We start from the raw sequence: 23634 nt of genomic DNA, 5'->3' as shown, positions 1-23634 counted from the left end.
ATTTCTTTATTCACAAACAACTATTCATAAACTAACCCAAACTAATACCAAACAGAACTCTCCTGCATCCTTCTCACATGGCGGCGCCAAGAAGTCTCGAACTCTGTCGGGGTTCTCTGGGGCGGGGACAAGCGGGCCTGCGAAACTAGCAGGACTAAACCAATTTTCCTGACGGGGGAGAGCTAGACCCAACCAATGTAAAGCATACAACAGGAGGAGATGGAGGTGTGACTGAGAGCCCTCAGAGGCTCGCTGGCCTCGTGAAGTGCTTGTTAAACTCTGTGTACCATCGTCACCTAGAGACCCTGGTAAAGGACAGACTGCTGGTCCTGCCAAAATTTCTGCCTCATTAGGCCAAGACAGAGCCTGGGAATAGTTTTTTGTTTGCTTGCTTTTACAGATGTGAGAGAAAGAGCGACACCTCTGCTACACTGTAGCACCACTCATAAAGCTTTCCCCCTGCAGGTTGGGACCAGGGCTTGAACCCAGGTCCTGGCACGTGGTAATGAGTACACTTTACAAGGTGTTCCCCCCCACCTCACCCTGGACCCTTGTTCTATGCCTAACACATTTCCAGGGGCTCTGATGCTGCTGGGAACTCATTCTGAGAACCACTGGCCTTGTACAGTACATTCCGTGGTTGAGCTGCCTTCAAACTCCATCTCCCTCAGGGGCAGAATCCCCTGGCTACAGTATTTTCTGGTAGGCAGCGGGCCTCTTGAGTAGAGACGCCAGCAGCAGTTTCACTTAAAAATATCCTCTGCTGGATCTTGTTGCTCTGGCCATTTCAGCCTGTGGTGCTTGTTCCTTGCAAACCCTGGTCAGAGGCAGGACAGCTAGAGGTGTATTTGCTAGTGTGGAGTTAAGAGAGGCGCTGGCTGGTGGTCCGGGAGGTGGCGCAGTAGATAAAGCATTGAACTTTCAAGCATGAGGTCCTGAATTCGATCCTGGCAGCACATGTACCAGAGTGATGTCTGATTCATTCATTCTGTCTCTGTCTCTCTTTAAATATTTTATGTATTCATTTATTAATGAGAGGGATAGGAGGAGAGAGAGACTAATAAGTACAAAGTCCAGGAAAGCCAGAACTTTTTTTTTATTAGTGATTTAATATTGATTTATAGAATTACATGTCATCAGGGGTATAGTTTCACACCATTTCCACCAACAGAGTTCTGAATCTTCAGTCTCCCCACTGCAAGCCACAGCAGTTCCCCTAAGGTTGCAAACATGGGCCAGCCAACTACACCTGTCTGCATTTATACATAATTGCCCCCCTTTTTCTTCTTTAGTCTTCCCTTCTCCTTTAAGCCACTAATGACACCATTACGACCTCCATATGTCCCTCGCCTTTTCCTCCTCTCTCTCTGGGTCCTGATGGAGCTGGAGTTCAAAGCCCTCTTGTCCTCTTCCTTCTATCACTTCTACCCCACTGGGAATATGGATCAAGGTTGTTTGGGGGGCGCAGAAGGTAGGACTTGTAGCTTGTGTAGTTGCTTCTCCACTGGACGTGGGCATTGACAGATGAATCCATACCTCCAGCCTGTTTCTGTCTTTCCCTAGTGAACCAGAGCTCTGGAGAGGTTCCAGGACACATTAGTGAGGCTTTCTGCCCAGAGGAGTCAGGATGGAATCATGGTAGCATCTGAAAGCAAGAACTTTTTGACAGGTTTCTAACCTTGATTGTTTTTATTATTCCTAGTGCCTTTCTGGCAGCTCTGATGGGACGATTCGCCTTTGGTCCCTTGGCCAGCAGAGATGTATAGCAACATACCGAGTCCACGATGAAGGAGTTTGGGCTCTGCAAGTCAATGACGCCTTCACACATGTGTACTCTGGGGGCAGGGACAGGAAGATTTATTGTACAGACCTAAGGAACCCTGACATCCGTGTGCTAATCTGTGAAGAAAAAGCACCCATTCTCAAGGTATGTCTGATGTTCTAGCTTTGTGATTAAGGCGGCCTGTGCTGGCCAAATGCAGTTAAATCTGTGTTAAAGACATGAATCCAGTTACACTGAGCTTGTTTAAACTTTTTGTTTGTTTGTTTACATTTTTGTTAGTGATCAGAAAAAAAAAAAGTGACTTCTTGGATCTTTTTTAAAAAAAGATATTTATTGGGCTGTGAATGTCTTTACCCTCACTCACACCCTGATATAGTCAGCACACCCTTATGGAATAAAGGAATTGCTATTTGATGACATGTATAGCTAGCCCTTGCCAGTCACCAGTCTGCAAAACACTGTTCTTGTCCTTGGCTTCCAGATGGAGCTTGACAGATCCGCTGATCCCCCTCCTGCAATCTGGGTCGCATCAACAAAGTCCACAGTAAATAAGTGGGTAAGTCAGCCGCAGTGTAACCTGGCGAAGCTTTATAAGCATGCGTCCATCATCACACACCTGCCAGAGACCAGCAGCAAGTGGTCAGTGCTGTCCTTTGTGTGCTTTTGTACTGTGAAGGGCAGAAATGTGACAGCCCTTCTAATCCTAAGGGCTATATTAAAATGAAGATAATGATAGAAATGAAGATACTGACTTCGGAGTCAGAAGACAGGCTAAACCACGGGTGTGGGGTCGGGTGGGGTGGGGTGTGCTTAGCATCTGTTTCTAATAAAACACCATTCAGTACGAACAGTGTTTCTCATCTCATGAAGCCTGGTTTGAAAGTAGGCAGTCTTAACTACCAGCTCGGCAGAAAAACGTGCTGGGATTTTGTTTTTTCTAAACATGAGAGAAAGCAAAACAGTTTGCCTTCAGGTTCCTTCTCTCTGAAGAGTAGGAAGAGGATTAGAGGAGACATGGGGAAGTAGTTGGAAGTCCTCTTAAGTCGTAAATATCATTTAAACATTTGAATTTTTTTGGCTCCCAGTCTGTTTGTAGACAACAGAAAAGAAAGTTTTTGTGTTTATTCCTGTTTTATATGCAGATCAAGTGGTCTTTCTCTATGCTTGTAAAAAAAATGTCATGTGTCGTATTGAAATTTATTTCTCCCAACTTAAGATCAAAATAATTTTACCTGAAATCCTACCTAGTATTCACCTTCGTCATTTTTTTGTTCTAAATTACCAGAGAACAGTACTTTGTGACTTAGTATTTTTTGCCTATTATTGTTTAATTTGTCTCCTATGTTTCTCTCATATGCTTTTTTCCCACTTTTGAACAGATTGGCCAAGTTTTTTATAAACACAAAATGACTAAATAATTTTGTTCCTTTAGACACTGAAGGGAATTCATAACTTTAGAGCTTCTGGAGATTATGACAATGACTGTACAAATCCCATAACCCCCCTTTGCACACAGCCTGACCAGGTTATTAAAGGTAAGAGCATTGGAAAGTATTGTACTTTTTATTGAGGTTGGCAGAAAGTAAGAGATGAGGTGACCAGACGATTGCTCACCTGGTAGAGCACATGCTTGACCACGGGCAGAGATGTGACTTGAGGCCCAGACGCCACATGGGAGCACCAGGCGGGGGGTGGGGGGTGGGGGCTGATGGGTGGTGTGTCTCCTTCTTTCTGTCTCTCACTCTTTAAAGATAAAGAGCCCGCCAGGACCTGTGGAAGCATATGTACACAGAGCTCCAGCGGAAAACCCTGGCACCAGAAAATGCACACGCACATGCAGTAGATGGTTTCTTTGAGTGTCATCTGACATTGACAGAACACTGTTTGTCTTGGCCAAAGCACTGCTCAGTTCTGGCTTTAGGTATTGCCAGGGGACTGAACCTGTGACTTGTGACCCCTCAGCCTATGGCATGAAAGTCAGTTACATCGTAAACTGCTGTGCATCTCCCCAACCTGACTTTTTTTTTTTTTTTTTTTTTTGGACAGAAGATGGGAGGGGAAGACGAGAGAGAGAGACCTGCAGCACTGTTGCACTGATCATGAAGCTTTCCCCCTGCAGGTGGGGACCAGGGGCGTGAACCTGGGTCCTTGCACTCTGTAATGTGTGCGTTCAAACAGGTGCGCCACTACCTGGCACCTCCGACTTATTTTTAGTAAGATAAGAATTTATGTTACATAAGGATCCCAACTCGAGCCCCCAGCTCCCCACCTGCAGAGAAGTCACTTCACAAGCAGTGAAGCAGGTCTGCAGGTGTCTTGCTCTCCCCATCTCTGTCTTCCCCTCCTCTCTCCATTTCTCTCTGTCCTATCCAACAACGATGACAACAATAACTACAACAATAAAACAAGGGCAACAAAAATTCAGGAGTCTTTTTTAATCTGTTAATGAAATCAGACAGTTTCCCTGTGACCTTAAATTGCTTTAGAGACAACTATACTTAGTCTTTGCATTTACCACCCCCTCCGTGGTAGCTAGAATGATTTGTGCCCTTTTACTGCAAACATTGACTACTGGACTGTGGGCTTAAAAGTAAAAAAGTTTGTCTTGTTAACCATTTGGCTTTTCTTCTCTTCCTCTAGGGGGTGCTAGTATTATTCAGTGCCACATCCTTAATGATAAAAGACATATATTAACCAAAGACACCAATAATAATGTGGCATATTGGGATGTCTTGAAGGTAAGTGTCTTTTATTTATTTATTTTTTGTATTAAGTGTAGGTTAATTGGATCATGAATGTCCTCCATTTGTCTTCCATTTTATTGTGTGATAACCAAAATAATGACTATTGATATCTGAATTAAGAATTAATCACAGGCAGATGGGGACATAGTTCCTGATTCAGTTCCCAGCAGCACATGTACTAGAGTGGTGTTCTGGCTTCTCTCTCCCCGTCTCGTGGCGCTCTCGTGTGTATAAATGAGGCAAATTCAAAATACCTCATTTGAAGAGTAAGTGCTTTTGCAATAAGCATTTATCTGGCTGGTATGATAGCTCAGCTGGAAAGGCACCTGTGTTGCCATGCATCCCAGTCAGGTGCAAACCCAGCCCCACTGCAAAGATGAAAGACAGCTCCGGTGCAGTGGTTTTAGTTTCCTCCCGCGTGCATACATGCACACATGCGGTCTGTCTCTGTCTGTCTGAAACAGTTAACCTGGAGTGGCAAAGCGCTGGCACCATCAACAAAAAAATGATTGTGAGAGAGAAAGACAAATACACACTGCCCACCTGTGACACATGGTGGTGCCTGGAATTGAACCCGGGACCTCTGGCATGCCATTTCTATGCTCTGATAGACTGAGCTCCCCTCACCCACTAGAATCTCTTTAAAATCACTCTGCTGGGGAAATAATTGCTCTGTAAGACTGTTGTCATCATAGGTGTTCAATCCTATCTTCCCATGCCAGGTGTCGGCACAGCACACGTTGCAACTTAGGACACTGTGTCCCCAAACCCCTTCTGTCTTCTCTCCTTTAGAGTCCTTGGATCGACTGCAACAGACCATAACTAATTTTGTACTCACTTCCCCCGTGATGGATGAGATCATTTATTATTTATTTGCCTTTCTCTTCTGGTTTAATTCATTTAACAAGATTCCTTCAAGTACCATTCAGCTTATCCCAGAGGAGAATACATTGCCGTTTCTTAGAGCTAAGTAGTCTCCTGTTGTATATATATACCAGAACTCCCTTAGCAATTCATCTGTCGTCGACATTTGTAGTTTTCTCAAATGTTGGCTATTACAAATAGCACTACAATGAGTATAGGTTTGCAGACGTCTCCTCAGATAGGTATTCTTGTGATCTTTAGCTAGACACCTAGCAAAGGAGTTGCTGGGTCATATAGTAGGTCCATTTTTAATGTTCTGAGGTCTTTCCAGACTTGGTCACAGGGGCAGGACCAACTTACATTCTCGCCAAAAGTTCCTTTTCTTCACATCCTAGCCAGCACTTGTTTCTGTCCTGTTTGATTTCCAGCGTTCTCACAGGTGTCAAGTGGTATTGCCTTGTTGTTTTCATTTGCTTTTCTGTGATAGTCGGTGATATGGAGCTTTTTTTTTTCTTCACATGCTGTTGTTCATCTGAGTGTCTTCCTTGGTGAAGAATCTGGTCAGATCTACCACCACTCCCATATTTTTTCCTGAGACTTCATGCCTACTGGATTCCACTACTCCCAATAAATTTTTGTTTTCTCCCTTTTTTAATCAAAGAAACAGAGAGGAAGGAGCCAGGTGGTGGCACATGATAATGCTATAATGTGCAAGAAACAGGGTTCAAGCCCACCAGCCCTACCTGCAGGGTACAAATGGTGAAGCAGAGTTGCAGTTACCCATCTCTCTCCTCTCTACGTAACTAAATCGTGATCAGTGGCACTCACAGAATACTGTTACGATAGCCATCAGCCAGAACTCTGCCTCATATTACGATGACTCTCTCTCTTAGATGGTGGGCAGTTATTAAGCCCTTCCATTCTAAATAACACTGAAGAATTTACAGGCAGATTGAAAAATGTGTCTGCGGGAGCCGGGTGGTGGCACACCCAAATGAGTGTGCATCTTACAATGCTCAAGGACCTGGTTCAAGTCCCCAGTCCCCACCTGCAGGGGGAAAGCTCCACGAGTGTTGAAGCAATGCTGCAGGTGTCCCTCTCTATCTCCCCCTTCCCTCTCAATTTCTGGCTGCCTCAATCCAATAAGTAAATAAAGATAATTTTTAAAAAAGCAAAAAAAGAGGGGAGTTGGGCGGTAGCGCAGCAGGTTAAGCACACACAGTGCCAAGCACAAGGACCGGCATAAGGATCCTGGTTCGAGCCCCGGCTCCCCACCTGCAGGGGAGTCGCTTCACAGGCAGTGAAGCAGGTCTGCAGGTGTCTTCTTTCTCTCTCCCTCTCTGTCTTCCCCTCCTCTCTCCATTTCTCTCTGCCCTATCCAACAACAATGACATCAATAACTATAACAATAAAACAACAAGGGCAGCAAAAGGGAATAAATACATAAATAAAAATAAAAACTAAAAAAAATATATTTTTAAAAAAAGCTTCTGTTTTTACTGTTCTGACAAATAAATGCCCCTCTTGATTGTTGGTGTATTTGTCGAACAGCATTTTCCTGGATTGAATGAGTTACGTGTGCCAAGAACTACATTGAGGCTTGTAGATGGGATAAGTCTGAGTCATGATCCTTTCTAGGAGGAAGGACAAGTGAGGGGAGAGGAGTGTGAAAGCCTTGTAGATCAAGGGTAAGCAGATCACAAGATGGTTGGCATGTACATAGACTACAGAAGCTATATCTGGTTGGTAGCTAGGGAATGAGGAGAGCTTTAAGGTGGGTAACTCATTTGAACAAAGCTTTAAAGGATTTCAGTAGTGGAAAAATGGGAGAGCACTTTGGGGAGAGGCATGGAAATAGAAAGGCAAGAAAGGCAATTTTGCTTAATTAGAGACCACAGTGAGTATGTGGAGGGCTGTAAGAAGATAAGATGAAAAATGAGACTCAGGTCACTTTCCAGCATGTGTGTGTGTGTATATATATATTTCATTTACTTATTATTTGTGTTTTAACGAGGGATGGTACAGAAGGAAAGCAAGACAGAGACCAGAAAACTGCTCAGCTTTGGCTTATACTGGGGCTGGAGACTGAACCTGGGACCTCAGGCATTGAAAGTCTTGTGCATGGCCATTATGTAGTCTGCCCAGCCCCCCCCCCAAAAAAAAATCTTGAATTGCTCTCCCCCTCCCCCCACCAAGAATCTTAATCTCAGATGGTTCCAGAACAGAGATAGCCCATGTTCAGAGCAAGAGGGGTATGTGTGAATAGAAAGACACTGGGAAACAGCTATCTTAGCACAAGAATTTGGAGATCTGAAGGAAGGTATGAATGTTGTATATATGATCAAAGAAGAATTGCAAAGATCTGACACCTTGGCTAGGAATAAAACACCTAGGTGTAAGAATCTAAAGAATGAAGTAAGTAGTTTCAGGTCTGGGGAGATAGCATAATGGTAACCCAAAAGACTCACGCCAGAGACTCCAGGGTTCTGAGTTCAATTCAAGGTTCTGCGTTAGGGTTAGGGCCCCACCATCATCTAGAGCTGCACCACCATCATCCAGAGCTGAGCGGTGCTTAGGTGAATAATAATAGATAATTTCTTTCTAGAAAGTGAGGACTTCGTATGAATAGAAACCTTGGCCTGATACTAATACTTTCCCGCCCTGAGGCACAGTCGTGTGGGAAGTCACATTATGAAATAGTTGCTTAGTGTGAAACATGGCCTCAGGACAAGAGATTAGAACAAAAATCCAGCCTTTTTTTTTCTTCCTCTATAACAAATTTATGTTCACTTAGAGAACTAGGGCCTCACCTAAAACCCTTAGAAAGGGCTCTGTGGAGACTGAGGATATCAAAATTCACCATCACGGCTTTTGATATCCCATCACTAAAGTGGCCATAGTTTGTTGTTGTTATTTTCTTAAAAAAGTGTTCATACTCATTTATCTATTTGTCTCTAGGGCTTCACACCTATACAAATCCACCATCCTGGTGACTTTTTTTTTTTTTTTTTTTTTTTTTATAAAATGGAAACACTGACAAGACCATAGGATAACTCCACACAAAACCACCAGAACTCCATATCCCATCCCCTCCCTGGATAGCCTTCCTATTGTTTATCCCTCTGGGAGCATGGACCCAGGGTCATTGGTGCTTCCCTGCTGAACATGGGCGTTGGCAGGTCGATCCATACTCCCAGCTTGTCTCTATCTTTCCCTAGTGGGGTAGGGATCTGGGGAGGTGGGGCTCCAAAACACATTGGTGGCGTCATCTGCCCAGGGAAATCAGGTTGGCATCATGATTTTTTTTTTTTGCCTCCAGGGTTATTGCTGGGGCTCAGTGCCTGCACTACAAATCCACTACTCCTGGAGGCTATTTTTTCCCCTTTTGTTGTCCTTGTTGTTTATCGTTGTTATTGCTGTAATTGTTGGATAAAACAGAGAGAAATGGAGAGATGGGGAAGACAGAGGGGGAGAGAAAGATAGACACCTGCAGACCTGCTTCACTGCTTGTGAAGCAACTCCCCTGCAGGTGGGGAGCCAGGGGCTTGAACCAGGATCCTTACGCCAGCCCTTGGTGCTTTGTGCCATATGCACTTAACCTGCTGTGCTAATTGCCCAGCATCATGATATTATCTGGAACCTGGTGGCTGAAAAAGAGTTAAGATATAAAGCAGAACAAATTGTTGACTAATCATGAACCTAAAGGCTGGAATATAGCAGATGAAGATTTGGGATCTCTGTTTAGGAAAAAGCTAGTAGGTCATTTTAATAGTGTTAACTGTAAACCCCATTGATTTTATCAGGTCTGGGGCTCATATTCAGCACCAGAGCCTCTGTAACCTCTGCATCCCTGTAGGTCTGAGCTCCCATATGGAGATAATGCAACAGTGATCTCTGTCTGCCTCTAAGGAGCAGTGAAGGGATTCCCCTTTGAGAAGTTGACTCGTAAAGCAGGAGCCAGATTGCTGCTGGGATGAAGAGCCTTGTTTAGCATTGAGATGAGCTCCATCTGGAAGTGCTCTGTGGTACCAGAGGAAGTGCAGACACACCTTTAGGCAGCACGTGTATTTAGGAAATGAGAGAAGGAAGCATTACAGGGGTCGGGAAAGAAACTTAAAACTCGATGCTGAGATTATAGCTGTTGTCTAAAGGCAGCACCAGGTTCTCGTAAAAGGCCTAGAGGTGTTATCTGTCCCTCTCAGCGCCCACCCTACCCCCCACTCCGACATTGCATCCAGTAAGTGTAGTGATCTGTCACAGCAAAATTCAGTTGTCTTCTCCTCAGAAGGATATTTTGGCGTTTTTAGTTTAAAAAGCGAATAACAGATAGCTATCTAGAGACAAATTCTTTTAGGTTAAGAAGTTTGCCAGCGATGGGGGGGGGCTCGTCCAGTGGGGTGCATACAGTACCAGGTTGAGCACTCGGCCAGCACACGAGGGGAAGCCTCGCAGGCAGTGGAGCAGTTCACTTACTCCTCACTGGGGACAGTGAAATTGAGCAACCTGAGCGAAGTCCTGGTGACCCACGAAAAATGCCCACGTTCTTTTTAAGTAATTCGGATTTCATTTTACTTAGCAGATGTGAGCATGTATGACTTCTTGACAGCTAAGTCCCAGAGGAGTTCACTCAGCATTGATGATGACTGCACTTTCTTTTCTTTTACATGTAGGCATGTAAAGTTGAAGATCTGGGCAAAGTGGATTTTGAAGATGAAATTAAGAAGAGATTCAAGATGGTCTATGTGCCAAATTGGTTCTCGGTAGACTTGAAAACAGGGGTAAGTTAGCAGCTGGTGTGGGTGTACTTTTGGATTGCTGAAATCTAGCACAGCTGGAAAAACACTTCTCACCATCTGTTGAGTCCGGTGTGTCTTAGCGTGACAGGAAATAAGTCTTCAGGTTAATACTTACAAAATGCCTTTTGGTATTCCCATGAAATTTAAAAAAAAAAAAATTTTTTTTTTCTTGAAACATATTTGCCTCTCAGCTGGTGGCTTAGAGGTGAAATCAAATAGTGCAACACGTAAGGGTTTATAGATGTATTGAGGCATGTAGTCAAAGCAGTGGCCTTAATGGGTTTTTTCCTTTTGACAGATGTTGACTATTACTTTAGATGAGAGTGACTGTTTCGCTGCTTGGGTGTCTGCAAAAGATGCTGGCTTCAGCAGCCCTGATGGATCTGACCCAAAATGTGAGTTTAGGTCACCGTCTGTACCTTTCTCTTCTTGAAGGAGAGGACTTTCTCTGCTGTTTTCTGTGTGTCCATTCTTCAAAGAGCCCTTGATGTGGTTGATTTTATCTTTAGCCATAGTCCTAAGAATGTAGCTTATAGAAGCCGCTGATGTGTACAGACAGTGTTGGAGGCTTTATACTGAAATAGTCCTTTACGGAATGTAACCCTTGGGCTGGGAAATAGCACATAGTTCTCACATGCATGAGGTCCCAGGTTCAAATACCAACACCATCGAGAGCCAGAGCTAAGCCATGCTCTGGTCAAAAAAAGGATGTAGGGGCTGGGTGGTGACTCACTCGGTAGAGCACACACATTCCAGGCACTAGGACTCAGGTTCAAGTCCTGAGCAGTGAAACAGTACTGCAGATGTCTGTTTTTCTCTCTCTCCCTCTGTTCTCCTTTTCCTCTCAGTTTCTCTCTGTCTCTATCAAAAAGAAAAAGAAAGAAAAGGAAAAAAATGGCTGCCAGGAGTGGTAGATGTTTGCAGGCACTGAACCCCATGGGTAACCCTGGTGACAATTGATAATGATAATAATAATTACAGCTAACATTACTATTCTTCCTGTTTGACTCTTGCAGTGAACTTAGGAGGACTTTTACTGCAAGCACTCCTAGAATATTGGCCTAGAACACATGTGAATCCAATGGATGAAGAAGAAAATGAAGTAAACCATGGTTCGTGCTTTTGTTCAGAATAATTAATTTAAACTTATTCAGAAGATACTCAAGACTGTTACTGAGAAATGTTTGGGAACCAGGTGTTGGTTCACCAGGAGAGAGCACCTGTCACGCACAGGAACACTGGCTCAAGCCTCTGGTCCCACCCTTTTTTTTTTCTTTTTTCTTTTTTTTTCTCAAAAACTAGTCTCTAAGTTTTTGAAACACTTAAACTGTGTTGTTTCTGTGGTTCTCAGCACATGTCACATCTCAGGGGTGTACCCACTGAAATTCCCAGAGAAAATCCTCAGAAAAAGGACAGTGTGACTTGGAAATCTGGGCAAGACTTCATAAAAAAGTGACATTTGGAACTGTGTCTTTAAAGATTAGGGGCTGGGGCAATAGCATGATAGTTATGCAAATGCCTGAAGCATGAAAATTAAGGGGGTGATACTTCAGTGTTACAGTACACCTTCTGTCTCTGTCTCTTTTTAAATTTTTTATTGTCTTTTTTTATTGGATAGAGACAGCCAGAAATTGAGAGAGTAGGAGAATAGAGTGAAAGAAAGACAGACCTGCAACACTGCTTCACTATTCGCAAAGCTTTCCCCCTGCAGGTGGGGACCTGGGGCTCGATCTCAGATCCTTGTGCATTGTAACGTGCACTCAACCAGGTGCACCACCACCCAGGCCTTCTGTCTGTCTATGTCAGCCTCTATCATAAGAAAAATGGAAGGAAAAAAATAGTGGTCACCTGGAATGGGGCCATTGAATATAGACACGAAGCCCTGGAAATAACACTGGTGGCAAAAAAGAAACATCGCACTTTTTAAGTAATTCTATCCAGTTGTTGCACCAGATTTGCGGTATGCCTGAGTTAATTACCCACTTTTCCACGTCCTACATTAAGAGCATTGATCCTGTCTCAACTGAGATTCCTACAGGTACCTACTAATTAATTAGTGAGGCTGCTAAGATAGGACATATACATTGTGTGGCCGAAAGTCATGTCGTATTTTTCTGTTTTTCTTTTAATTTTCTTTGTATTATCTTTATTTATTTTAGTGGATAAAGACAGCCAGGAATCAAGAGGGAAGGGGAGATAGACAGACACCTGCAGCCCTGCTTCACCACTTGCAAAGCTTTCCTCCTGCAGGTGGGAACTGGGGGCTCAAACCCAGGTCCTTGTGCACTGTAACTTGTCCACTCAACCAGGTGCACCACCACCTGGGCCCTGTATGTTTTTCTATGCAAAAATGTGTCATGACTTTTCTGATAACCCACTAGATAACAGACAACTTAACAGACTTATTCCAGGAATATTTCTGAGTACCCCTGGATCTCCTGGTTTTAAATCCAAAGCCACACCAGAAGCCATATTTTGTCCTTACATAGTTAATATTTCACATTAACTTGAAATGTTAGTGTGTAGTCTCTTTACACACCTCATCTTGACTGTTAAAAAAATTCAGTTACATTCCCTAATATAGTGGTTATCACCTGTACCTCACAGAAAGTCAAATTCCAACTCAAGAGATACCAAGGTGCATGAATAAATGTGTGTAGAATCAGTGTCGCTGAGAACATTCAAAGATATGTGTTCAGGCACAGGCACTGTTTCTCTGGACGGCAGATGAGAATCTGTTTTGAATGTGCGAATTCTATGCAGCTTGAAGGAAGAGGTAGAAGAAAACTTAAAATGTCACAGACAGCTGGTTGAAGTCTCCTTGAATCCCACCTACTGAGAGCTTACTCTGCTGACAATTTTCTAAAATCTTTGAGGATTCCAGTGACAGTTTCTCACTTCTGGTTGGGTCAGCAGTGATAAGGACCTGCTGCCAGGTGCTTTGTTCTGGTGGGCTGTTTCATCCTTAATGGTTTGGGGGATTTAAATCTTTTTCACAGGGATGACATGTTTCCTGAAAAGCCAGTCTTCTGCTATCCCTGTCAGAAAAGGTATTGACCCTACCCACAGTGACTTCTTACCTGGGCCACTTTACTCTCTGTCAGAATTGTACAGTCACTGGGGGGGGGGGGGGGGGGGACCTCAGTGGAAAGCTATCTCCAGAGATGGTTGAGAAAGTTAGGTTCTGGTGTGGGCTCTGTCATTCTCTGCAGCTGCTGGCATGTCTTTTCCTGTAATCAGTATATTGTTTTCCATCGGTAGCATGACAGGATGTCCTCAGTGACCCAAGTGAATGATAAAGGTTAAGTAACTAAAAAGACATCAACAAAACCAGTGGTACGGGGGCTGGGTAGTGGCGCACCTGGTTGAGCGTACATGTTACAATGTGCAAGGACCCGGGTTCAAACCCCCCAACCCCCACCTGCAGGGAGAAAGCTTCACAAGTGGTGAAGCAGGTCTGCAGGTTTCTCTCTGTCTCTCTCCCTATCTCTCCCTTCCTCTCAATTTCTAGCTATCTCTATCCAATAAGTAAATAAATATTATTTAAGAAAAATAAAAACAGTGCTACAGTTAGCACCTCTTTAATCCAGGCTTTGGGGAAATATGGAAGTCATAGGAGACCACACATGACCATTGAGTCAGACTGCCATAGTCAAGACGGGGCAGCCTCATTCACCTCCCCTTCCAGAGCGCAGGACACTGTACACTTCTTCTCTGGTAATCACCTCTGCACTTGCACACTGACCAACTCAAAAGTTGCTTAGATTATACTTCAAAACAGCTCGAGTATTCGGGGTCCTATTGTGAGTTGCACTGGGGAGTAATAAGTACACATGGGGGGCAGCATTCATAGGGCAGAGAGCTCCTTGCTGAAAACGTTACAAGGTCCAGAGAGGTGTTTGATGCTATAATTGAAGGTGCCATGTGGATTTTAAGAAGGTGATATCTTCTCTACGTAAATTAGGGAAGTGCTTATCAACAAGGTGGCACTTTTTATTTCCTTATTGGGGTATTAATGGTTTACAGTCAACAGTAAAATACAACAGTTTGTACATGCATAACATTTCCACATAATAGTACAATCCCCACTAGGTCCTCCTCTGCCATCATGTTCCAGGACCTGAACCCTCCCTCCCACCCCAGAGTCTTTTACTCTGGTATAGGACACCAATCAAGGTGACACTTAAAAAGATTGCACACTAAACAAAATGAAATCTGCAGGGAATAAAAATTACAGTATGGCTTTTAGTATTTCATATTTCACTAATACTTGTCATTAGTATAACTGTTGAATATTTTTTTAAAAATGACTTGTGGGGGCCAGGTGGTGGCACAGCCAGCCAGTAAAGCATACATGTTATCAGCATAAGTATCCCAGTTCAATCCCTTGGTCCCCACCTGCAATGAGGAAGCTTCACAAGCAGTACAGGTGCATCTGTCTCCCTCTCCTTCTTTTTTCCTATCTCCACACTTCTCTCAGCTTCTATCATAATTACAAATAATTTGTATTTTTTAAAATGAAAATAAGGGGCCAGGCGGTGGTGCACCTGATTGAGCACACAGGTTTGGGCCCCGATCCCTACCTGCAGGGGGAATGCTTCACGGGTAGTGAAGCAGTGTTGCAGGTGTCTTTCTACCTCTCTCCTCCTCCCCTCTTGATTCCTGCCTGTCTCTGTCCAATATTAAAAAAAAAAAAAAAAAGATAATTTTTTTTTTAAAAATGAAAGTAAAATAAAAGGAGAGAGAGATACCACTGTGGTATAATGTGCTGCCCAGGGTTGAACTTGAGACCTCAGGCTTGACAGTCCAATAATTTATCTACTGTGCCACCTCCTGGACCACTAAACCATTAATTTCTGTTATTAAAATCTAAGATGCTATGTACCACAAGTTGCCATACTTCTTATTTTCGGGAGTTTAGCCCTGTTGATTGTTTACTATATTTCTTCTAATATAACAGGACTCTTTTACAAGTTTATCTTGGAGTGTAAAAGCCTATAGAAAATAACATTGCTTAAGTTGTCTTTAGCACTAAGTCTGTATACTGACAGCGTCTGTCTCTTTCCTTAGTAAATGGAGAGCAGGAGAGCCGAGTACAGAAGGGAAATGGGTATTTTCAAGTACCCCCACACACCCCTGTGATCTTTGGTGAAGCTGGAGGTCGCACACTATTCAGGTATGAGGAGAGCACTGGGAGCCCTGCCTAAGAAAGCACTCCATTTGCTAAGAAGTATTAGATCAGAGAGAGGCTGTTAGTTAGTTAAGGGGTGTTGTGGACCTGGAAGCATTTTCTTCTCCATGAGGTAGCTGTGTCTGCTGTCGTTCGACCACGCTGTGAGATTTAGCCTCTGATGTTAGAATGAGATTGCTAGCTGGCCGTGAGGCATCTTCTCGGGTGGTGTCTGTAGAAACTCTCATTCTCCCTCACTGATCAGGGCTCAGTCAGATGGCCTCACTAGGAGTACCCCGGTAGTGTTGGCATAGGTCATCTCGAACCAAGATGAACGAAGCGCGTCTGTGCCTGACAGTGACCCCACCCCAGCTGTTGAGCAATCTCTGTGAGGCCCTGCAGGGAGGAACTGGATTGATATCACTTCCGAGTTGCCAGAAAGGCCCTGGTGAAGCCAGAGGGATGAGGTCGCAAATCCTCTCTAGGGCCAGAAGTAAGAAAAATGTCTGTCTTGACATGAACAGAGACTTATCTTCCCTTATGACGGTTTCCCGAGAGTACGGTTACCAAACATATCCTAACTGCTGTTACACAAGGTCTGTGTGCCGCACTGTGCAGCACTGGCAAGGGCCCTTGTGTGAGTGTTGCCTGCTGCACCTGGCTTTGGAATCTGGGGGCTCAAGCTTTAGGCTAGTTTTCCCTCTGAGCTGAGTGGATCACTCTGCCAGGCTACAATTTCCCTGGCTGAGAGGTGGGGAGTGTCCTCGGTGATCCCTGTAAGGGTGCCATCTCTTTGGTCACAGTGATTTTTTGACATCTGTCCTTGCCATGTCACTAATTCGTGATGAATCATGTTTAGGCTGCTCTGCCGAGATTCTGGGGGTGAGACCGAGTCAATGCTTCTCAATGAGACGGTGCCACAATGGGTAATTGACATCACTGTGGATGTAAGTGTCCTCCACCCCCACTTTGCCCTCTTACTTTTCCCAAACCATTAAAGTCCTGTTTTAGACTGTATTGTCTTAAATGTTAATAAAAACTAGACTGCCAAGAATCCCCCCATCTCTTCTTTGCTACCTGACACCAGGTTCCCAACTCAAGTTATTTTCAAGTCAATAAGCCTCTTCTTTACTTTTTTTTTTGGGGGGGGGGAAGCTAGACTGCCATGGGGAATTCTCTTCTGCTTTCCTGCAGTTCCAAAGTTGCAGAAGTATTGATCGTTATTTATGTTTATATCGTTGTTAGTTTTTAATTATAAAGATAATATATGCTTATTAAAGGTGATAAATGAATAAAGTAAAACCCCCTTCCCCAGTCACTCCTTCTCTTCCATTCACTCCCCCATCCTCAGAAGTAGTAACTGTGGGTAAACCGTTCAATGCATAATCTTACTTATTTCTATGCATACACAAGCATATTGTGTGTGTGTGTGTGTGTGTGTGTGTGTGTGTGTGTGTGTACAGATGTGTTTGGTTCATTTATTTTGTACCAATCTATTGTAATACTGCTCTGCAACTTTTTTCTTTTTCTCACTTAAAAATCGGTCTTGGACATCTTGTGTCTGTTCATATGGGTCATTCCTTTTGAATGACTGCATTAGCTGGCTTTCCACTGTATAAATGTTCCATAATTTAATTAACCAGTCCCATACCACTGGGCATTTAGCTTGTTTCCAGTGTTTTCTATTACAAGCAATGATTCAGAGAACACTCTTGTATATGAATCTGTGTGTACTCTTTAGGATAGTTTCCTAGAAGTGGAATTGCTGGATCAAGGGGTATGCACATTTTAAATTTTGATAGATGTTTCCAGAATGCCCCCACAGAGGCTAGTCTAGTTCACACTCGTACCCTATCTTCCCACACCCTTACCCTATCTTCCCACACCCTTACTAACGCTTGGACACATTTTTTTCCAAAAAGATAGGCAAATATTTTCTCATTTTTGTGCATTTTTTGTTGTTATTGTTTTTGTTTTCTTTTTGGTGGTGAGGTTGAGCATCTTTTCACATTGGCCATTTGTATTTCTTCTGTGACCTTCCTGTTTGTATTCTTCACTCATTCTCCTAGTGGGTTACTTGTCTTACTGACGTGTAGGAGTTCTTCATGTTGAATATAAACCCATTGATACTATCAAGACCTCTCAACTGAATTTTCACTTTGTTCATGGTGTCTTTGCCAGGCCAAAAAAAAAAAAAAAAAAGTTTTTATTTTTATATGATCAGATTGGTCTTTCTGGTTCTGAGTTTCATGTCTTGCTTAAATATTTCTTACTCCAAAGTAGCAAAATGTTTCTGTATTCACCGTTAGTACATTTATGATAATTTCTGTTTGCATCTTTATTAAATTTATTGTTTTCTGTATATTAGGATGCCATCATCCTCAAAAAAAAAAAAAAAAAAGACAATGTGCCAACATAACTTATTGAAGAATCTGTCCTTTTCCTACTAAAGTGCTATCTTGTCATATACTAAATTTCTATGTATACATGGGCCTGTTTCTAGACTTTCTTATGTGTTGTTGACCTATTTTGTATTTTCCTAAAGCCATATGAAGACAGATTTAATCTCTAGAACCTTCAGAAAATGTGTTTTCTGTCCCAGATATACCTCCAAGAACTTAAAGCCAGTGTGACACCTGATGGATATTCTATGGTCTTCTCTAAGTCCGAGCTCTCCATAAACCACTACTTCCTTGAGTGTGAAAGTCACCTGGGATGAAGTGCTGACTTTAGGCCTGTGGCTTATTCCTGAGAGGAGTCATCCAGACAGGATATGGCATGGAGGCTCGGAGGGGATTAGTACCCAGAGAAAAGATGACCAGTTAATTTATCCTTCATCTAAGTATGTGGTTTACTTCATGATAGTCATCTAGACGGTTGGCTGAAGTTTCCACTCTTAGAACCTCTGGCCTCACTCACACTGATGTCAGAGGAAGTGGGAGGAGCTGATTGTCCTTCCCACTGGGATGGTGGCCCACACCAGCGTAGTTTATGGTTTTGCTCAAAAGGTGAATGTTACGGGCTTCTTTCAAGACCCTTCTTTTTTTTTGTTTGTTTGTTTGGACCTTTAGGTATCAACCCTAATATTTTAATGTAGAATTGAGATTTTGGTTTGTATGGCTTAAAGAATTAAAATAAAATTTGTTTTCCTCTAATACCTTGTATTGTTATTTGAGAAAAGCCATGGTGCAGCTTCATTTTGCCACTGATATTACATGTAATCTGTCTTTACATACCTCTTATTACAAAACAAAATGTTACACTCTTCTGATACATCTCCTCTATGGCTGACTGAATTTAATGGCTGAAGCTCCTTACTGTCCATTTCAAAGTCATTTTTAACTATTAACTACTACTTATAAGTCATTTTCCTATTGACATTTTAGTTTATCAGCTAATAGAAACTATTATACCTTTTTTTTTTTTACTTTTAATATTTCAGAAAAACATGCCCAAATTCAACAAAATCCCTTTCTACCTCCAACCTCATGCATCTTCAGGAGCAAAGACCTTAAAAAAGTAAGTAAATAGACTGTCTTGTGACGTCTTGCTGTAGTTACAAGAGAGAATTCCTGATGATTGGTCTCATCACAAAGGAATGAATACTAGGCTTAAGACTTGAACATTTATACAATTTAACCAACAACCTACTGTGTATTCAGAAATAATTAAGACATGGATTTTGACCTGAGGAGAGAGAACATAGGACTTGCATTTAGGAGACCCCAGGGTTGATCCGTGGCGCCACACATGCTACTGCTAAGTGGTGCTCTGGTCTCTGTCTCTCTATCCCTCCTCCATTTCATAACAAATCTTTTTTTAAGAAAAGACATGGATTTTGCCTCTTGCCATAACTCATAGTTTAGGATACAACCTGTATATTTACTGTTTTTATAGAGGATGATGAGTGTAAGAGAAATTAGTTTTTTGGCTGCTGGAACTTTCCAGAAATGCTGGCATCTTGAAGAACATATTTGATATGGACATGTACGGATGGATAAAACTAAAAAACAATGGGTATCCTGGGTGCAGGATTTGAAGTGTTTTGATCCGGGATGTTGGAAGTAGGAACATGTACCCAGCATTAAAAATAAGTGAAGACCATTATCACTGCAACATAGGATGGAGGGATGATGGGATAACTCTCAAAGTCAGAAAGAAAATGAGAGCTTCCATGGATGCTGAATTTGAATGTCCTGCAATGAATACCAGGATGTCAGTACCAGACATGAGAGGGGGGTCATGGCAGGGAACCCCAGGAGATAAAATGTTCACGTTCAGACATGGTGTGCTAAACTAGGGACACCCTCATAAGAAATATCAGTGCAACTTTTTAAAAACTTTTGTTTCAGAAATTTCTAAACATACAAAAATGACCCCATGATAACAGTAAAAAGCTCCAGTAATTCTCAAGCACATGGCTAAAAAATTTGCTTCCTTAGTATTGGAAAAAGACATGATGCGTGGGTTTTTTTTTTTTTTTCTGTTTTTCTATGCAAAAATGTGTCGTGATTTTTCCGACAACCTAATATTTCTGTCTGCCCTCCTACCCATACGGGATTGTCACAGTGATTCCTAAGTATCGTGTTAGCTAGAGGTGGACTAGTAAAGATTTCCAGAGTTTGAGCCTACAGTACTGCACTGACATGTGAACACCCCTGGGATGAACTGAGGACCTTCAACCTGAGACTTAAATCCTGAGATGTCCAGATGGGCTGACTTGGGAGGCCTAGAGAAAAGGCTTCCATAAGCCCTATCGTTTGGACCATTAATTCATGTTGGGGACATAGGAGAAGTAGGTTTGGGAGTAAGACGTCTGAGGAGTAGTTTTGAAAGTGGAGACTGTCAAGTCCCTAAGGCACATTCAGCAAAGAGATGCCAGACAGGTGTTGAGGTTGTGGTCCATCCAGAGTCAGGCAAAGCCTGGAGTTGGGACCTCGCTGCTCGCAGGTTTAGCTGCTAGGCTTAGACATGGCTCTCGGGAGGAAACCCCAGGGAGAACTGAGCACCAAGAACATTGGAGCCTGATAAACCCCTCTCTCCCAGGAGCATTCAGTTTGCCCATGTTCTGAGAGTATAAAGTCTAAGAGGCTATATTAAGTTTTTAAGACTAGTTATGGCTTGCACATGAGCTATGTTTAAGATCACTATAGAAAATCCATTGATATTCTTAAAAATGGGTTAAGGCAATGACTAAAAACATGTACTGGCTTACATTTGGTGGGATATTTTATCTTTATCAAATGTGAGCACCGATTACAGAAAAAGTTACATGTAGCTGTTTCCCTGATGTCAAAAATCTGCCCTTGCATTTTATAGAGATAGACTCTCTGCTAGTGACATGCTCCAGGTTCGGAAAGTAATGGAACATGTTTATGAGAAAATCATCAACCTGGATAATGAGTCTCAAACCACTAGCTCTTCTAATAATGAAAAATCAGGAGAACAGGAAAAAGAAGAGGATATTGCTGTGTTGGCAGAGGAGAAAATTGAGCTTTTGTGTCAGGACCAGGTAAGTGGACTTGAAGACCGTAACCCCCTTTTCCCCAGTGCTGGCATCCACAAAGAGTCTCATAATTTGGCGTGTGGGCGATTCCCAAGTCTGTCACCTCGGGAGGACTTCTTTTAGAGACTTTCAGGAGCAGGAGGTCCATCTCTTATATTTATTTGAGACCACTTCTGGAGGAGCTTTTTGCAGCCGCCCTGAAGCTCGGGTTTACCCCGGGGGAGGCTTTCGGGGCTGGGACTCAGACTTATAAGCACATACAGACTGTGATGTGGAGCTGGGTGTGCTGGGTTTTTTTTTTTTTTTCTTTTCCCTGACAAGAAAAGGACACGTGATCGTCTTGATTTGCAGAGCAGCATCTGCCGTGTAAAAGATTGGAAGTGGAGGTGGGTGGAGAAGTGGTGGAGCTGTTTTAAATCAAGATGCATTCAAGGCATTTCTTCAGAGGAATGGCTGAAGATGATGTTTCTGCACATCTCCCTGTGCCTTGGTCATGCCTGCATGAGCGGAAGCGGTGTCAGCAAGAGCAGACCACCAGGCATGGGCGAGGAGAGGACGGACTGGATCCCGTGACAAGAGTTCCTGAGTAACAATAAAGGCCTTCGATGATAGAGGCTTTGACCATTTTTGTTATTTTTTGCTATTCAGGTTTTGGATCCAAATATGGACCTTCGAACAGTGAAACACTTCATATGGAAGAGTGGTGGTGACCTCACCCTCCATTACCGTCAGAAGTCCACGTGAAGGGTGGGTGAACGCTCCCGGGTATTCACTTACTGACCTTCCTCTATGGCCCCAAGAGTAGTCCTAGGAAGCCCACTGAGCCCCAACGGGAGCAAGACTTCTAACGGCTGATTTGGTATGGACCGAGATTCTCTTACAATTGAAGTGACTAATTGAAATGTAATATAGAAACCAGTCTCCATGTGTAGATTAAACTGTCCCCAGGAAGGCAGAGCGCGAGAGCAGAAGAGCCCTGCGCAGACTGTGTCTCTCGAGATGTACAGAGAACACAACAGGCCAGCACAGACTTTGCTTCCTCCTTTTGTTTGAAAGGACCTTATCTTTGTCAGCACTTGGTAGAGACACACCGGTAGGGTCACATCTGTCACTGTGTTTCAACTTTAAGCCCACGTGCTCTGTAGCTTTTCTAAAGAGTACATTCCATTTGTGCAGAACGTTTGAAGGCTTTTTCCAAATTTGTCATTAAAATTTTTTTTTCCATTTTCTCCTTTTAAGCCAGTTATTTTTAATAGGAGTTTGCTATTGCACAATTCAAGAGGCAGCCCATTTCAGTTACTGTTGGGCTTGTTTTTAATACCGCATCTTAGATATGTGTTCTTGTAGGACGATCTGTTGAAATTTCAGGTGCTGGAAAGCAGCACTGGGACTGCCAGCCCAGAATACACCCAGCCTGTGCCCAGTGAGGCCACCCACCCCCAGTGCCCTGGACTGTGCTGCAGCCACAAGGAAGTGCAGCTGCCCCACTCCTTCCTCCACTGTGTCATTTTATTTATAGACTAAGCCAGGCGACACCGCTAGTTCTTGCTCTAGCTGAGCAGCGTGACACCCTGGAAACCTCATACCATGATGAGATTCTGACTTCATTTAAATGCTACCTAAAAGTTATGGCGTCAGAATAAAAGGATGTCATATATGTTAATTTGATATTCGTACCTTGGAAGCAGATGTATTTGTTTCTCCAGAGTTTTCTATGCAGGTTTTTGTTGTGTCTATGCCCAGACTTCCTTTCCCTGTTCTTTTTAACAATCTAAAGATTTCAGATTCATTTAGATCTTGTACAGAACAATAACTTATTGAGGACAGACACTTCCAACTTTTGGCAAAAAAAAAATATATATATATGTATATATATATATACACACACACACACATACATACACACACATTCTCTCTCTCTCACTCTCTCTCTGTCTGGATTCTCCCCAAGGCCATTTGTATTCAGAACAGGTCAGTGGCCCACCCTCATAAAGCAACATAAGACAAGCCTCCTGTATGAAGCCAGAAGCACAAGTGCCTTCAGAGGGCAGTTTACTGCAGTCTAGTTGCCTCCCCAGCTTGCATGTGGCCTGTCCCCACAACAGCAGGGACTGGGGAGGAGGCAGGGAAGGTTTTTGTGTTTTTAAATTATTACTTTGTTTTCTACATTTCATAGGGTCGGCTGGAGGCAGCTGGTGGGCCTGGGTCCAACTCTTACTATTTGAAATATTCTGATCCACACAACTGTAGAGACAGGGTTCCCTCATCACTGCTGGTCAGCTGCCTCTGGAGAGTGGACAGGTCATTGCCTTTGGCATTTTGAAGACATGTGCAAAGACATGCCACATTTCCAATGAGTCTTTCTCCATTACACAGAGAGCAGCCGGCTTCTATTTTTAAAAATCCTTTCTATCTGTTGGATACAACAGTGTGCTTTTGGTGCACATTTTTTTAGCAATAGTTGTAAAAAATAAAAGACAAAAAGCCCCAACCTCATCTACCAACCCACAGCTGTATTTGCACGGAGGACCCCCTGGGCTGCAGGAGTCGGTCCTGCTGGACCATTTCCGCCCTGCCCGCTGAGCCTCCAGGGCCAGCTGCATCCCTTCCTGTCAGTCTTCCCTAGCCCCAGCATGGTTGTGCTTTTCTTTTCCTTCCACGCAAACCAGTAACAGTTTCCAGAAAATCTGACAGTCTGCAATGCCAAAAGAGTGAAAAATCTGTAATTCACAGTTGTATAGAATAAAGGCTTTAGTTAAAATATTTCAAAG

General features: G+C 43.1%; 1 protein-coding gene across 4 annotated transcripts in view; it reads left to right on the top strand.

The window, feature by feature from the left end:
• The window catches only part of WDR48 (WD repeat domain 48), a 49797-nt gene extending 26164 nt beyond the window's left edge, over positions 1-23633 (top strand). For 2 of the 4 annotated variants that reach the window (XM_060180402.1, XM_060180404.1), the window contains 12 exons: positions 1703-1927; positions 2265-2339; positions 3216-3318; positions 4424-4521; positions 10062-10169; positions 10486-10582; positions 11204-11299; positions 15258-15363; positions 16217-16304; positions 18800-18876; positions 20677-20869; positions 21215-21474. In XM_060180402.1, the coding sequence (XP_060036385.1) occupies positions 1703-1927; positions 2265-2339; positions 3216-3318; positions 4424-4521; positions 10062-10169; positions 10486-10582; positions 11204-11299; positions 15258-15363; positions 16217-16304; positions 18800-18876; positions 20677-20869; positions 21215-21436 (1488 nt within the window). In that variant the 3' untranslated portion in view covers positions 21437-21474. Of the gene's footprint in view, positions 1-1702; positions 1928-2264; positions 2340-3215; positions 3319-4423; positions 4522-10061; positions 10170-10485; positions 10583-11203; positions 11300-15257; positions 15364-16216; positions 16305-18799; positions 18877-20676; positions 20870-21214; positions 21475-21511 lie in introns of those variants that run through there. The other 2 variants (XM_007517299.3, XM_060180403.1) reach the window with 2 other exon arrangements.
• Position 23634: the final 1 nt, after the last annotated feature.

This window comes from Erinaceus europaeus, chromosome 21 (assembly GCF_950295315.1).
Source record: "Erinaceus europaeus chromosome 21, mEriEur2.1, whole genome shotgun sequence".
NCBI lineage: Eukaryota > Metazoa > Chordata > Mammalia > Eulipotyphla > Erinaceidae > Erinaceus > Erinaceus europaeus.
The sequence above is the reverse complement of the archived record's forward strand: the minus strand, read 5'-3'. Positions and strand labels throughout refer to the sequence as shown.